This window comes from Girardinichthys multiradiatus, chromosome 1 (assembly GCF_021462225.1).
Source record: "Girardinichthys multiradiatus isolate DD_20200921_A chromosome 1, DD_fGirMul_XY1, whole genome shotgun sequence".
Classification (NCBI taxonomy): domain Eukaryota; kingdom Metazoa; phylum Chordata; class Actinopteri; order Cyprinodontiformes; family Goodeidae; genus Girardinichthys; species Girardinichthys multiradiatus.
The window spans coordinates 47632194-47648636 of record NC_061794.1 but is presented as its reverse complement, the minus strand read 5'-3'; the positions used below and the strand labels follow the sequence as shown (position 1 = coordinate 47648636).

At 41.2% G+C, this 16443-nt stretch overlaps 1 protein-coding gene and 1 non-coding gene across 2 annotated transcripts in view; both read right to left on the bottom strand.

The window, feature by feature from the left end:
* itpr3 (inositol 1,4,5-trisphosphate receptor, type 3) overlaps positions 1-16443 on the bottom strand; it is a 123890-nt gene that overhangs the window by 27625 nt on the left and 79822 nt on the right. The window contains exons 21-30 of the mRNA XM_047371806.1: positions 14022-14166; positions 13783-13927; positions 13032-13246; positions 10413-10533; positions 10170-10224; positions 9931-10096; positions 7607-7774; positions 3649-3723; positions 1796-1915; positions 1472-1594 (exon numbers count right to left, since the gene is read on the bottom strand). Of these exons, the coding sequence (XP_047227762.1) occupies positions 1472-1594; positions 1796-1915; positions 3649-3723; positions 7607-7774; positions 9931-10096; positions 10170-10224; positions 10413-10533; positions 13032-13246; positions 13783-13927; positions 14022-14166 (1333 nt within the window). The remainder of the gene's footprint in view (positions 1-1471; positions 1595-1795; positions 1916-3648; positions 3724-7606; positions 7775-9930; positions 10097-10169; positions 10225-10412; positions 10534-13031; positions 13247-13782; positions 13928-14021; positions 14167-16443) is intronic.
* Positions 16208-16280, bottom strand: trnak-uuu. Its single transcript has one exon. It is a non-coding gene; the product is annotated as a tRNA-Lys (tRNA).

Here is a 16443-nt window from a genome sequence, read left to right as displayed (position 1 = left end):
AATGCAATATATTCAGGGAAAGGTTGGAAGAGAGAACAGTTAAAGCTGATATTGAGGGTAAAGTCATCATAGCGATGCTTCTTGGTGATTGGAATCTTTTGTAGAAGCTGCTTTTTTTGAGAGACTGGGGATAAAACAGCTAACACAATGTTTTCCATTCTTCATTTTACATTTGGATGTATAATTTTGTCCTGCCTCAGACACAATAATTTCCCCTATTAAATACAGTCTAATGAGATTATTGTTTTCCACCACAGGCTTCATCTGAGAACAACATTCCTTCTACCTGAAAGGACATGGTGAAACAGAATCTGCATCTCAAGACGAATACAAAGAAAAATAAGCAGTTTCCCTTCTTAACCAGAGGGTGGCAGCATTGTCAATTAAAAGGGAATCTCCAAAAATTAAAAACTAAATTTCTCAGAAATTTAGAATGTTGCATCAGACGAATAGAAAGAAATGTGTTCCTACTGAACAGAATGTCCAGGTACTGCACAGAATCTTGGTCTGGGTTCCTTTTGCATTAATTACTGCATCAGTGCAGCGTGGCATGGAGGCGATCAGCCTGTGGTTCCTCTTGACAGCAGCTCATGGATTCTCTGTGGGATTTAGGTCAATCCAGTTTGTTGGTATTACCTTGGTAATACCTACCTTGGTCCTACTGGAAAATGAAGTCAGCATCTCCATAAAGCTTGTCAGCAGAAGAAGCAATGAAGAGCTCTAAAATGCTCTGGAAGATGTGTGTGTTGACTTTGGACTTCAGAAAACCCAGTGGACCAGAACCAGATGATATGGTACTCCAAATCATCAATGACTGTGGAAACTTCCCACTGGACTTCAGGCTACATGGATTCTGGGCCTCTCTACTCTTCCTCCAGAGTCTGTGACCTTGATTTCCAAATGAAATGCAGACTTTACTTTCATCTGAAAAAAGAGCTTTGGACCACTGAGCAACACTCCAGTTCTGGTTCTCGGTAGCCAGGTAAGATGGTTCTGATGTTGCCTCTGGTTCAAGAGTGACTGAACTCAAAGAATGTGACAATTGAAGAAAGAATGAAGGTGCTGAAATGGCCCAGTCAAAGTCCAAACCAAACCTGATAGAATGGTGTGGTGCGACCTTCAAAGGGCAGAGCAGAAACAAATGTCTGCAAACAATAAACTGAAGCAACACTGGAAAGAAAGGTGGGAGAAAAGTCCTTTACAACGATGTGAGATTAAAAAAGCCTGACAGAATCGTTTTTTAAATGTTTTTATAGAACTGAGGTTAGATTTAAAGAATGTTAAAGCCTGATTAGGACCTAATCCTGTTTATTAAATCCTGATACATAAAACCTGAGAACAGAAACATTTATTTCCTTTTACCAGATCTGTCAATTCAACCTGCTATCTCCAACACTTGAGTCTGTTGGTGCTGTGATCAGAACCTTCAGATCACAGCACCAACAGAACCAGCATACTTAAAACAGCGTACCCCAGGGTTGAGGAAGAGGTTGAGGTTCTTGTGCAGCAGGGCCTGGTTTTCCTGGTTTCCCATGCAGAACTTTTGCAGAAACAGGTGAGTGTATCTGATGATCTCTTGCATCTTCACGTCATTCTGCACAGAGAGCAAGAAAAAGACTGGATTTGAGTCTATATTAGATTTTATTTTGCAGTCTGATTAAAAGGTAACAACCAGAAGAAGGTTAAATAAAAAAGAAAAATGCTACATTGCTGAAAGGCTCTCCTCCTCATCTGAGAGGGCTGAAAAAAAGTAATCTGTGAATGTGCTTTTACTTGCAGGCATTGCCAGTCTCACCTTGTCATAGGAGACCTGCAGCAGGTCCAGCATGACTTTATGAGCTCCCATGTTCTTCAGCAACCGCTGTTGCTTCTTCCAAACTCCACTACTGCACATCTTATTCAGCCTCTCCAGGATCTGCAGCAGCCACACAGGACGGAGAGAAGGCTCAGCTGTTCATACTGTTGAATAATCTTAACATAGTCTATGTTCAGAAAGGTTAAGCAGAAATGTATTGAAGACTGCAATGTTCTAGAAGGTAGCTAATCTTCTCAGCTCAGTCTGCAGAAAAAATGGGTTTGAGTTGTCAAAAAATTCTTCACACTATTATTTTGAAAGAACCAATCAGCAGATTAATTAGAAACAGGTGAGACTGTCAGGACTGGGCTTTAAAAGGACCATCTAGAGAATGTTCTATGGACTCGTATAGGTATTCTGGTGAGCAGCAGCTTATCTACAGCTGTGAGGAAGCGGTCAGATAAGCTCCATCTTAGGATGCCACAACGCAGACAGGAGGACTCCAGCAAAATTAACATCACTGTTGGACAATGTCCCCCTCCCCGTGCATGAAGCTGTTGCAGAACTGGAGAGCTCCTTCAGTGACAGACTGGGAGCTGTCATGATTATAAAGTCCAACAGCTGCTGGGAGGAAGGATCTGTTATAACGCTTCTTTGTGCACCTAAGATGCAGCCAACAAGCTTAATAAGTGTTCACACCCCTGTTGTTAATTGCTCAGTTTTTTCATTCCTTGTTGTTTTTATGCATAAATATACATGCACATAAATGTAAATTTGTAATTCCCCCTACTCAGTTGCACATTTTATTTAATCTAGTTTTTACTGTACAGTCATATTCTTATTTGTTTTTGTATATTTTTTACCTATGTGTGCATCTGTACACCTCCATTTGCCTTTCACTTTGCTGCTGGTACAATTTCCCCACTGAGGGACAATAAAAAATATTTCTATTTTATTATATTTTATAAACAAGGATGGGCCGTGCCAAACTGTTACAGAGTCTCCCATCATTTCAAAACCATCATCTCACTGTGATCCATATATCCACATGTACCCAGGAGAACCTTGGGAAACCTTCAAAAGCACAACTGGCTGCTTGATCTAGAACTGCAACCTGAAAGTATATTAAATCTGCAGCAAGGTGAGTTCTCTAGACATGAGCTCATCCTAGTTGGGCAGAAAGACCAAGGACATGTCTTCTGTGGATAAAAAAGTCCACATTTCAGCTGAAAGTCAGACAAAGATGATCCAGGCTGCTCTGAGTAACCCTAAGTGATGGTATGAAGGAACATCAGTGTCCATGGCTGGCTGTGCAGAGGATCCAGGAGGTGAGGGTCCAAGTCCAGTTAATCTTGTACTGTTCAAAGCAGAACTGTGGTGATAGTTACTAGGACCAGATGAATATTGATCTTTGTCAACATTATATAAGTTCAGTTAAGTTAACGTTTAAACAAAAAATTGTACAAGGTCTCCCACGTGCCTCTCTTTAAGAGGAAATCGTGTTCCCCATCAGTGCAGATCCATTTTATTTGCAGTTGTGATCTGCAGGCTAAATTTGCAAAAGAAAGTGGAAATTGTAAAGGTTGGACTTTCCATGTTTTTTGTTATAGTCCAGATTAGATATTTGTTTTCCTATTGAGTCTCAACATTTTATGGGTGCTGGAAAGTGTGGATAAAGCAATCAAAACTAATCAGTCTGAGCAGTGAAAACCACCATAACCCTGAAAAGACCTCCCTGCCACGCCCACACTGATTGATTTAGTGATTTTGTAAACCACCCTGCAGAAACACCACAAAAGAAACAAAGACAAACAATTAAGACTTGGCAGAACACAGACAGACCACTTTCTCACCTCTTTGACATTCTGGTAGTTCTCGTTACCTTTCTGCAGCTTCTCTTTCTTTGGGGATGGGTCCTCTGATGCCCCCTGCAGGATGCAGAAGGTAAGACAGCGTGTGCAGTCTCATGATTTTGCACAGGTAAGGTTTCAATGAAACTTTCGGCAGAATTTTATGTGTTTTCACATTTAAACAGAAACCGGATCCGGCACTGCGTGTCTAAGGTGTGTCCCACAACCATTTCACTTTTTAATTCTTTTTTTTTTTTAGAAATGTTTATTTTCTGAATGAATAAAAGCAAATATGGTTTTGGTTTCCTAAGCAAGAATTTAAAAAAAACATATTCTGATTACGCAGAGGTTTGAAATCTAACATTAATTTGTTAAACTTTAAAGGTGCAAGCTACATTTAGTCTTTACAACATGTAATAAACTTGATAAGTGATTCTTTGACTATGAAATGTGTTAGCGGTAGATTTTTGAACATCAAGTCTGTAAATATGATCGTAAACGTGCAATAAACTTGGAATGTTGGAATGTGGAACTTGGACTGTGTTACAACTATGGTGACGCATTCTTCCAAACAAGAAGTCCAAGTGCCAAGCAACAACTGGGATGTTCATTCACCAACTCCGGAGTTTTGGTCTTTCGGAACGTTTTTGTACTGTTGAATTTCTGTACTCTATGGATTGAGTCACATACATTTACTGTAGTTTGACCCCTCAGAACTGACTGTATTATGTCAGAGTAAAATAAAATGGCACCCTCTTCCAAGACAACAATGTACTTAGTTTTTCAAATGCCGCTTATTCATATTGGCTTCATCTATGTTTAGTAAATAATGAAAGTGTGGAATCTGTTGTGCATTTTCCTTCACTCAACATGGTCATGACCAGATCTATGAGAAGAAACTTGTGAATTTGAATTGCTGAGAGACATAATGTGTATTTGCGTAATTTCAAATTAAATGCATTGGTTTGAAAATGAATTTCACTAAACTGAAACTGATTACAATGGTTTGAAACTGACTTCATTTGCTTTTAAAATGTATTTCGTTGTGTTAAAAATTCAGTTTTTTGTGTCACACATCCGGGAGCCTGAAGGTTAATAACGCTGTCTCCACTGTAAATAACTACATGGTTTTTATTTACCCTTTTACATATTGATTATGGCTCATTATCCTATTTTGTTTAAAATGTTCTTGTTTTATGATCTTGTTCATTATTCAACCATTTAAATGTTCAACATAATTTTTTTTTTCATTGATATAAAAATCTAACACTGTAGATAAAATACATTGATGACAAATATCATTTGTTTAATTTATTTGTAAAGCTTTTAACAACTTTTAACATATTAACTTTAGGAACAAAGTTTAAATCGGTTTATTTGTAGAGCATACTAATAATAATTATTATAATAAATAAACCAAACATTAATATTAGATTTCATCTGACTGAATTATATCTGTTTAACTTCCACCCATCGGGGAAACCCAGCGGGATTTTGCAAACAATGAGCCGGGAGTCAGCTGTTCTCTGGGGGTTTAGGCTCCTCAACCACCCGGTCAGCTGACAGCTAGTGAGGCGAGCGGCTGCTGGGGCGGCGGACATCTCCGAACACGTCAGAGCACCTGAGCAATTAAGCGTCATCTTGATAAACTGATCAGATATTTTAGGTTTAGACAGCTACACCCTCGTCTAAAAACATTGTAAAAGTTCAGTTGTTTCACAGAATGCGCAGTATATCTAATTTTATTCACAACTTTTCTTTCTCCTCCGGCCTTTGCAGGTTCCGTTTGAACAATCTACTTCGACCCGCAATGAACCATGGGATAGGGTGGACCACGGAGCATACACCAGACCCATCCTTCAAATCTGGGGAAAAGAAGGACGCATTTGAAGGAACCTTCGAAGTTGGATAGCCTTCGTCGCCTCACCATGATGTAATCGGCCTTCAAAGGATGCAGCGCCTGAATTTGGACCCAGCAATAGTGAATGACATCCGTGAATTGGTGAATCTGTGTTCAAGGACCCGGATGTGTGACATAAAAAACTGAATTTTGGAACTGAAATAGAATTATAGAACTAAAAGTGAAAGTAATACAAAGCAAAGCAATTTTCAAATCAAACTAATTCAGTTTCAAAGCAAATTAATTCAGTTTCAAACTATTAAATTCAGTTTCAGTTTAGTGAAATTCGTCTTCAAACCAATGCGTTTAATTTCAAATTATGCAAATACAGATTCAGTCTGAGCAATTCAAATTCAGTTTCTGATGGCACAAGCGTCTTCCCATACAGATAAAGTCTATTATGTCCTGACAAGTAAACCAAGGAATTGAATGAGGGTGTACTTTCTGACACAGGGTGACAGAGGAGCAAAGAGAAAATCCAAAGCCCTGGTGGGCCTAAGGCTACATTCACACTCCAGCTTGAAGTGACCCAAATCCGATTTTGTTGGCCGTATGCGACCTGTATCCAAACTTTTCATGACAGTCTGAACGACACAGATCCGATTTTTTCAAATGCGACCCAGGCCACTTGGATATGTGGTCCTAAATCCGATACATATCTGATCTTTTCAAATGCGACCTGTGTCTGTACGGCCAGGTCGCATTCATCCGACCTGTACGTCATTGATACTCAACAAACGTCACTATTCTGCTACGCGGAAAAGCGGGAAGAAAAATATGCACATAAAGGTTGCCTTTGTCATTCGAAAATTATAAATGAAGTCCGAATCATTAAAATTAAAGCCACTCACATCACTATCCCACCACTGCTGGCTTCACCTCCAAACCCACACGTTTCTCTGTACCGACAACGCTGCCACTGCCCCACAAAATGCCATGGCCAAAAACCTGGCTCTCTTTCTTTTCAATTTTTAAAAAAATACTGCGTTGTTAATACGTTGGCTCCGGTTGGAAAACTTAAAAATCGTTAAATACAGGTCAACATTTCTATCCATATTTACTTCTGCAAACACTAAGCACGCTCGCTACATGTGACGTCATTGCGTCGTCCACTCAGCCTGCGGGACACTGGAGTTGAATGAATGCGTTCACACAGGAGATCACTACAAGTCACATATATTTGGAAATGTGAACGACCACACAAAAAAATCAGATTTCACCAAAAAATCGCAATTGAGCATTAAGACCTGCAGTCTGAACGTAGCCTTAGATCAGCTGTAACAGGTGACGTACCCTGTCAGAGCACAAGTATACTTGCTGTGTTGTAAAGTGAACACATTGACGCGCATGGTTTGATGTTGGTGGTTCAAATGTTTGATGTTCATCTTAAATATCAGAAACATTGTGTCATCAATTCACGTACAAACAAGCAAGAAAGACTTATTTACAAAACATCAGATGCGCCCACTCTGTGTATTAAGCCAAGACCACATTCAGCCAAGACACCAACAAACCCCACACCAAGGTCAAAGAAGTTAAGGAGCCAGAATGGAGGAGTCCAACAAAGATATTTGTTTGGTTTCATTGGCTTTAGTTTCACAAGTGGCTTTTGACAGACAAATATGATATGCCTTAATATGGCGGTAAAGCTGTATGCTGATGATACTGTACTTTACAGCTCATCTTTCTTTCCTTATTAACTGTTCACTTAGGGTAAGGGTTAATGGGAGCTTGTCAATTCAAGATTTTTCAGAAAGATACCTATTTCCATGTCATTCTGTGGAGGATTAATGTGCATAAGAACAATACTGTTCAAAGCCTTTTGGTCACATTTACATTCATCACCATCATAATTTTATTATTTAAAAAGCACAAGGCCGAGAACCTTGATGAGTCAGATTCTCTCTTAGAACAACATCAGCCTTCAGCTGGCAGCTACAGGTGATTATTATTGTTCTGTTGTGGTTAAATATAATGAAAATCAAAAATCATTTACCCTTCTGATCTTTAAACGTCTTGAATGTTTTAAAATGAAATCTTTTCTTAGTTGTCCCTCCTTACCTCAACTTTCTCCTTCTTGTCTTTTTTGTCCTTCTTCCCTTCTCCTCCTCTCAAGCTCTTTTTCTCCACCCACAGCTCAGATTTCTCCACCAGTGTTCTGAGACGATCTAGGTCTGCCTTAATGAGCTTATAGTTTTCCACATCCTGAGCTGAGATCAGCAGCTGGACCTACAAACACACGGGCATTGAAAAAGTAATTGCAGGTGTTACAGCAAAAACAGAATTTCTTTAATAACAATATTTATCTGTAGGTCAGTGTTGGAAAAATGTATAAAAAATTAGCATTGTTTAGTTTAAACAAGGGTTATGTTTTAAGTTCTACTCTAGTGAAAATGATTCCTGTAATTGTTTTTTAGTGTGTAAAAGGGAGTGGAGAGTTAAGGAATGTGGTCTGGAGTGGATCACTCTCTGGACATGACATGCTTATACCATATATGGGAATGACCACTCTTCTAAGTTGAAATCTCTGTAAGAATTGGCTGAACCAATTCCCGCTTTTTACTTGTAAGAATGTGTTGTAAATAAAAGGCTGGTGCAAGGACTTCTACCTGTGTGAGAAGGAAGTCGCTGTTTAGCAGAGAACTGGCTCTCACTCTTGCAAGTCAAACTTACTTTTTTCATCTTGTGTCTTATTTTGCACTGATCTGTAATTATCAGCTTTTTAACTCTAACAGTCAGGGATGTGGAATTTATCCTTGCAGGATTGCAGGGGAGCTAGTGCCTGGCGGTGATTGGACGAGAGTTGTGGTACAGCCTCAGCCAGTTTGCCAGTGCAAAACAGAGATACACAGGACAAACAACCAAATAAACACACACTCACTCATAAGGGCACTTTTACAGAGACCAAATGTCATCTATGGGAAGAAACAGGAGTACCAAGAAAGAACCTTTAGTTCGTAACATGCAAACTCCACGGAAAAAGATTTCAACCTAGGACATTCTTTCTGCAGGGCAACAGCTGTACCAACTGTAATTAAGATAACCTAAAATCAGTTCAAGAAAACGATTATCTGTTAAGTAAATAGACAACAAAGGAAAGACTTTCTATTCAAAAGTAGATATTTAACAAAGCCGAGTTGAGAGGCTCCACAAAACACAAACTATTGTTTTACAATGAATTTTGCATTTGATGTGCATTTAATCAGAAACCAATATCAACAACAAAAACCTGCAGTAGTTGGAATTATTGATTACCCTCGTATTCGTACTCAAACTCATCAGACTCAGTAGAGACACCCAGATGTCCCTCTCCCCAGACACCTCCGCCAGCTCCTCCGGGGAGAGCCCAAGACGTTCCCAGGCCAGCCGAGAGACATTGTCCCTCCAGCGTGTCCTGGGCCGTCCCCTGGGCCTCCTCCCGGTGGGACGTGCCTGGAACACCTCCCGAGGAAGGCGTCCAGGAGGCATCCGGTATAGATGCCCGAGCCACCTCAACTGGCTCCTCACCCTATCTCTAAGGGTGTGCCTGGCCATCCTATGGAGCAAGCTCATTTCAGCCGCTTGAATCTGGAATTTCTTTCTTTCGGTAATGGCCCAAAGTTAATGGCCATATATGAGGGTAGGAACGTAGAGCTACAGGTAAATCGAGAGATTTGTATTTCGGCTCAGCTGTCTTTTCACCACAACGACCGGCACAGCGTCCCCATTGTTGCGGCAGCCGCACTGATCCATTTGTCGATCTCCCGCTCCATTCTCCCCTCACTCGTGAACAAGACCCCGAGATACTTGAACTCTTAAGGCAGGCACTCCCCTCCAACCTGAAGAGGACAAGCCACCCTTTTCCACTTGAGAACCATGGCCTTGGACTTGGAGGAGCTGATTCTCATCCCTGCCGCTTCACACTCTGCTGCAAACCGCCCCAGTGCATGCTGTAGGTCTTGGCTAGAGGGGGCCAGCAGGACCACGACATTTGCAAAAAGAAGAGACAAAATCCACTGGTCCCCAAACCAGACCCCCTCCAGCCTTTGGCTGCGCCTACAAATCCTGTCCATAAAAGTTATGAACAGGACCGGTGACAAAGGGCAGCCCTGCCGGAGTCCAACATGCACCGGGAACAGGTCCGACTTAGTGCCGGCAATGTGAACCAAAGTCCAGCTCCGCTTGTACAGGGGCCGGATGGCCCCTAATAAAGGGCCCCCGACTCTGCACTCCTTGAGCCACAGGGCACCATGAGTAACACAGTCGAATGCCTTCTCCAGGTTTACAAAACACATGTGGGCAAGCTCCCATGAACCCCAATTATTGATTATTGTAGATTTAATTATAGATTAGCTTCCTTGATTGAACAAACTTGTGGGGAAATAGCATTTATGTATATTGTGCACCTGTTTGAAGGTGTGCAGCACTTCCTGCCTCTGGCTGAAGTGCCTGAAAAGCAGCTGCAGTGCTCCGGACACCAGAGGAGCATAGTTGTGCATTGTGAGATGGATCAACACTCGCAGGAACATTCGGCCACCTTCATCATCCACCTCCAGAATGCTGTTCACCTTCCTGCACAGACACAACTCCTCATCAGCCAACAAACTTCAGAAACAGACAGGTATATAAGGGGGCCCATACATACCCAACTCCAAACATGGCTTCAGCTTGGTCTCCAATCTGCTGCAAGTTTATGGTGGCTAAAGAAGTCAAAAAATAGAAGCAGTTAATACTTGCAGAACAGAGAAAGGAGGTCCAACAGAAGATTGTTACTCTCAAACAGCTGCATGGAAGAAGGCAAGACTAGAGCCATGGATCACAGCGTTTTAAACTCTGATTTTGTCATTTAAAATACTGTAAATGTTTTTTTTAAATGGCTTTTAATTACCTGCTTGTTCCATATTAGTCGTGGCATCAGCTTCAGCCATGGGATAAACATCCACAAACTCTTTTTTAAAGACAGACAGCAGGAAGGAGAGACGATAGTCCAGGCGAACGTTCAGGATGAACTGATGAAGAGGACAATGTACGTTTTGAAAGACAGACAATACAAAACGAAGTATTTCCACAATGCAGGCTTTGATGACTGATACAGCATGAATTACAGGGATCGGGGCACCCCTCTGACTTGGGCCTGGGGAAAGTTCACCAGCAACCAGTCTTGGCCTTCAGTGGAAGAGTATCTTGATGTCTTGTTCATGAACGATTATAGAATACAGCACCCCCCTGGGTGCCTCCTTTAGTGGTTTTTTTAGAGACTTCCCACTGGGAGGAGACCCCAGGGCAGACCCAGATCTTTCTACAGGAAGTATATCTGCCTTCAGGCTTGGTTGGGCCTTGGGATTCACAAGATGTAGCTCAAGAGTGTGGCTGGGGAGAGGGATGTCTGTGATTATCTCCCTGTTAAAATCAATCCTGGATAAGCGGAAGACTATAAATGGATAAGTGGTGGGTGGACAATACTACAGCAGTCAGAGGACCAAATATCTTAATATCTATGCTTTGTGCTTTAGTTGAAGAACATTTTGCTTTTTGTCTAAATTTGGTTCAGTAGATACAACATGGTTTGACTTTGCATTGGTGGGTAGAGTACCCACCAGCTTCCCCTGTCACATGTTGACGTGCTCCTGGGCATTTAACGCCAAGTTACCTATTGATCTGTGTGTCAGTGTTTGAATGGGAGTGTGATTGGTTCAATGTGGCTATTGCGTAAAGTGCTTTAAGTGATCAGTATGACTGCTTACCACATTGCTTATGTTTGTTCACTAAATATAGGAAACATCAATTGTAAATGGACTGAATTTATATAGCGCCTTTCCAGTCATACAGACCGCTCAAAGCGCTTTACACTAGAGCCACATTCACCCAATCGCACTCACTAACGCTCACACATTCATACACCGATATGCAGATTGGTAGGCAACTTGAGGTTAAGTGCCTTGCCCAGGGGCACATCGACATAAAGCAGGAGGAAGCTGGAATCGAACCCACAACCTTCCGATTGCAAGACAACTACTCTTCTGTGGCTCAGTATGAGCCTGAAGTAACAGGCTTCTACTGAAGTAGTAACAGGCTCCGCCTGAAGTAACATTTTCAAGTGTTAAACAAACCAAATTTATTTATAAAGCACATTTAAAAACAGCAGGTTGTTACCAAAGTGCTGAACAATAGAAGGCATAAGCACAGAAAACAATAACTAAACAACAAGGTTTCAAAGTCGGACAGATTATGGGTACGAGGCCATTTAGGCATTCGTAGGTCAACGGGAGTATTTTAAAGTCTTTTCTGTGACCCACAGGGAGCCAGTGAAGGGAGGATAAAACCAGTGAGATGTGTTCAAACCTGTGAGTTCCAGTTAAACGCTGAGCCCTAACATTTTGGACAAGCTGGAGAAGTGAAAGGGAGACCTGACTGACGCCAACATAAAGTGCATTACAGTAATCAAGTCGGCTTGTAATAAGGCATGAACCATTTTCTCAAAATCAGCTCTGGCTAGCTATCTGCCTTAACTGGAAGAAGCTTTTCTTCAAAACAGTTAATCTACATATTAAACTTCAAATCAGAGTCTAGAATTATCCCCAGATTCATTACAGACTGCTTAAAATATGGCTCAAGAGAGCCAATGTTAACAGAGAGAGAGCTAGCAATAGAGCTAGGGGGGAATACAATAACTTCAGTCTTTTCATCAATAAAACTCAAAACATTTGAAGCCATCCAGGACTTAATTTCATCAAGACATCTCAACAACAGGTGGATGGAGGAAGAACTGTTAATAGGTCTTAATGGCAGATAAATCTGGCAATTATCCGCATAACAATGAAAAGAAAGACAGCGTTTCCTGAGAATAGAACCCAGAGGAAGCAGGTATAGTGAAAAGAGAAGGGCCCAAGAATTGAGCCCTGCGGGACTCCACAGGTAAGAGGTACTAAAGTGGAAAAGCAATTACCAACATTAACAGAAAAGCCTCTGACACTCAGGTAAAAGTGGAACCACTGTAACGCTCCTCTAGTAATCCCAACCCAGTGCTCCAACCGCCAGCAAAGAGGTAAAATTAAGTCTTCTAGCTGCATGGGTAGATTGGATTGCATTCCAAACTACAGTTGGATCAAATGTTGCAGTAGAAAGTTTGGTATTCATTCATTCATCTTCTATACCGCTTCTTCCATAGTGGGTCATGGGGAAGCTGGTGTCTATCTCCAGCAGTCTACGGGCGAGAGGCGGGGTACACCCTGGACAGGTCGCCAATCCATCGCAGGGCAAAACACAGACACACAGGACAAACAACCATGCACACACCCCTTCACACCTAAGGCCAATTTAGAGAGACCAATAAACCTAACAGTAATGTTTTTGGATTGTGGGAGGAAGCCGGAATACCCGATGAAAACCCACGCATGCACTGGGACAACATGCAAACTCCATGCAGAAAAACCCCTGGCTGGGAGTCGAACCCAGGACCAAAAAAATACCAAACAAGTTTAGTATTTTAAATAAATACTTTCCTTACCTGCAATATCTCCAGAATCTTTAGTTTGGTATCCATCACGGTAAGATCCAAATTCTCGATGCTATCTTTACTGCCTCTCTGTCCCTCAAGCACAAAACCTGCCCCCATCCCTGCCCCTCTGGGCCCTGAACCTCCGAACGTGGATTGTCTCCGGTTGAGGACCATTGTGGACATCATCTGACCCATCCCATGTATGGTGCGCCTTACGTTCCTCCCTTTGAACACAAATTAATATTATAGTTCAGATGTTTTGAAGTAGGGATCTGTGAAGTTCAGCATTAGCTCCCTAATCTGAAGTAAATCGATGCTGTATTGCAGTTAATTTGTAACGTAAAACAATGCTCAGATTGGTATTAAGCTAAAAGCTAGGCAGACTGATGCAAAACTGACAGTATGATGACAAAAGTAAAAATGTACTCAATTCTAAGAGCTAGAGAAAACTGACAAGTGTCAACAGATCTGTGGGACTGATGCAGAATCTACCGAGGTAACCCCAGATAACAACAACGATGTGCTTCTACGGTTATTTACCTTTCTACAAGCTCATTGTGATACACCTCTCTTTTACAGGTATGGAAACGATTACTAATATTAACATCACAGAACATTACTTCAAACGTCCAGACTGGCCCTTTAAATGACAGAAGGTCTTGGGAAACATTTTATTCAAACAACAGTTTTTAGAAAACCTTCTGGAAGAAGTTGACCACATTTATGAGACTGAGACAACCACAAGCAGATAAGAGTGTACCTGATCCTTCCTCTTGAAATGGGAGGTTTGTCTGTGCAGGATTTGGTCTACAGTCAATGATGCCGAGCAGAGTCCTGGTAAGTCTGAGCAGCTCAAAGAAACTGTAGAAACCAAAGTAGATCAAGTGCCTGGCTAAACTCACCACCTGTGTGAAACAGGACAAAACAGGTGATTACGAGAGGAAAAAAGAGACCTGATGAACTACAAATGTTGTAAAAAGGGAGAAAGGAATAAATAACCTCATATGTTAGTTTGTTTTTTTCTTCATTGTGGAAAGGTAGCTCATCATTCAGTACATTGTTAAGATACTCTTCCATAAACACCATGGTGTTAGCGAAACGGTTCTTCTTGTTGTCTCTGCTATCATCCAGATTTGAATCATAACTGAGGAAGACACAAAGAACTGATGAACAAAACACACTTAAAAAGATCAGGTAGAGTTAACTTTTGCTATAATATGACCTCCTCACCAAACACAATAATTTGCATTCAATCAAAACCCAGCCCAGACAGAGAACTGGTACATGTTCTATGTTATGTTAACTTTAAATGACTTAGCCACTGTCTTATAAAAATGTATATATTTTGGGTCTGGGCTAAAGCGCCCAATGTTTCAAGGCCCTAAAAACAACGCTGGCCATGACTCTAGTCATCTAGTTTAAGCTATTGTTTGTAAATGTGCTATGGATGGGTTTGCTTCTATCGCATTTTAATTACAGTTTGTTACCGTCTAGCACTTTTTGTGAGATTAGCGACAAGAGCAATGCAGCAAGATTGATGTGGAAAGAAGCTAAGCATCCAGGCAATCTAGATTCTTTGTGTCATAACTGTAGCTTATGCTATTGTTTAGCAATGTGCATTGGGCAGTCTTGATTGTACAGTCCCAACAGTTCAAATAGGGAACAAAGCACTAACAAAGAAACACCTCTGGTTTTTACAGAAAAAACAAACTCAGTGTAAATGCTTTAACTAGCAGCAATTTATAAAGTTGCACTTAAGGTCTTTAGAGTTCACCAAATACCCCATTTCAACTTCCATTTGTTACCTTCGAGCAATTTTTGGGAGATCGGCGAAAAAAGCAATGCTGCGAGAACGATGTGGAAATCTAGATTTGGCTCACGCTGTTTCGTGTAAACTTAACCATTGTGTGAAGCTGCCTTAACATTTCATAGGAGACAGAGGAGGCCTATGCTACTAAGACATATTCACACCCACTGCGGGCTATTATTTTACGCAAACCTACTGGCAATTCTTATCCTTACGGCATGAAGGTATCTGTTATCCTAGATTTGGCTCACGCTGTCTTGTGTAAACCTGACTATTATGCGAAACTGCCTTTACATTTCGCATGACAACGACCTTTCATGACACCATTGTGCACATTAACATTTTCTTCATGTACTGATGCAATACTGCTTACTCAGTTATCAACGAAACACCTCTGGTTTTTAAAGAAAAAACAACCTCAGTGTAAATGCTTTAACGTGCAGCAACTTATAAAGTTCTTTGTAAGATTCCAACTATGAGGACTCTTTGTGAAGTGCCATGACTCTAGACTTAGCTTAGGCTACTGTTTGTAAATACGCTGTGGATGGGCTTTTGGAAGACAACGGTACCTGAAATGATGCAGCAATGGCACTGCTTCAGATGTAGAAGAAGGTCTTTAGTGTTCACCAAATACCCCATTTCAACTTCTATTTGGTACCTTCGAGCAATTTTTGGGAGATAAGCGACAAGAGGAATGCTGCGAGAATGATGTCGAAAGTAGATAAACTCTAGATGTGGCTCACGCTGTCTCGTGTAAACCTAACTATTGTGCGAAACTGACTTTACATTTCGCATGACAACGACCTTTCATGGCACATTAAAATTTTCTTCATGTACTGGTGTACAAGACACAGAGGAGGCCTATGCTACTAAGACATATTCACACCCACTGTGGACTATTATTTTAGGCAAACCTATTGACATGACAATTCTTATCCTTAAGCCATGAAGGTATCTGTCATCCTAGATTTGGCTCACGCTGTCTCGTGTAAACTTGACCATTGTGTGAAGCTGCCTTTACATTTCGCACGACAATGACCTTTCATACCACCGTTGTGTACATTAACACTTTCTTCATGTACTGGTGTACAGAACACAGAGGAGGCCTATGCTACTAAGACATATTCACACCCACTGTGGGCTATTATTTTAGGAAAACCCATTGGCAATTCTTATCCTTAAGCCATGGGAACAAAGCACTAATGCCTGAACAGGTACTTGAACACTATAGATGTGTTAAAATGCAGCAGTTTATAAAGTTTCTTGACCGATCACAGAAATCTAGACTCTTTGCATCATAAATGGTGAAACAGCTTATGCTATTGTTTAGCAATGTTCCCTCTTGCTTCTACAGTCCAAATAGGGAACAAAGCACTAACGCCTGAACAGGGACTTGAACCCTGGGCCCTCAGATTAAAAGTCTGATGCTCTACCAACTGAGCTACCCAGGCTCTGAAAGGTGCTAACTGAAAACCGCTTGATACGCAGAAAACATTATCTGTACAAAACGAGACATGACAACGACCTTTCATGGCACCATTGTGCACATTAACATTTTCTTCATGTACTGGTGCAATACTGCTTACTCAGTTATCAATGTAACACCTCTGGTTT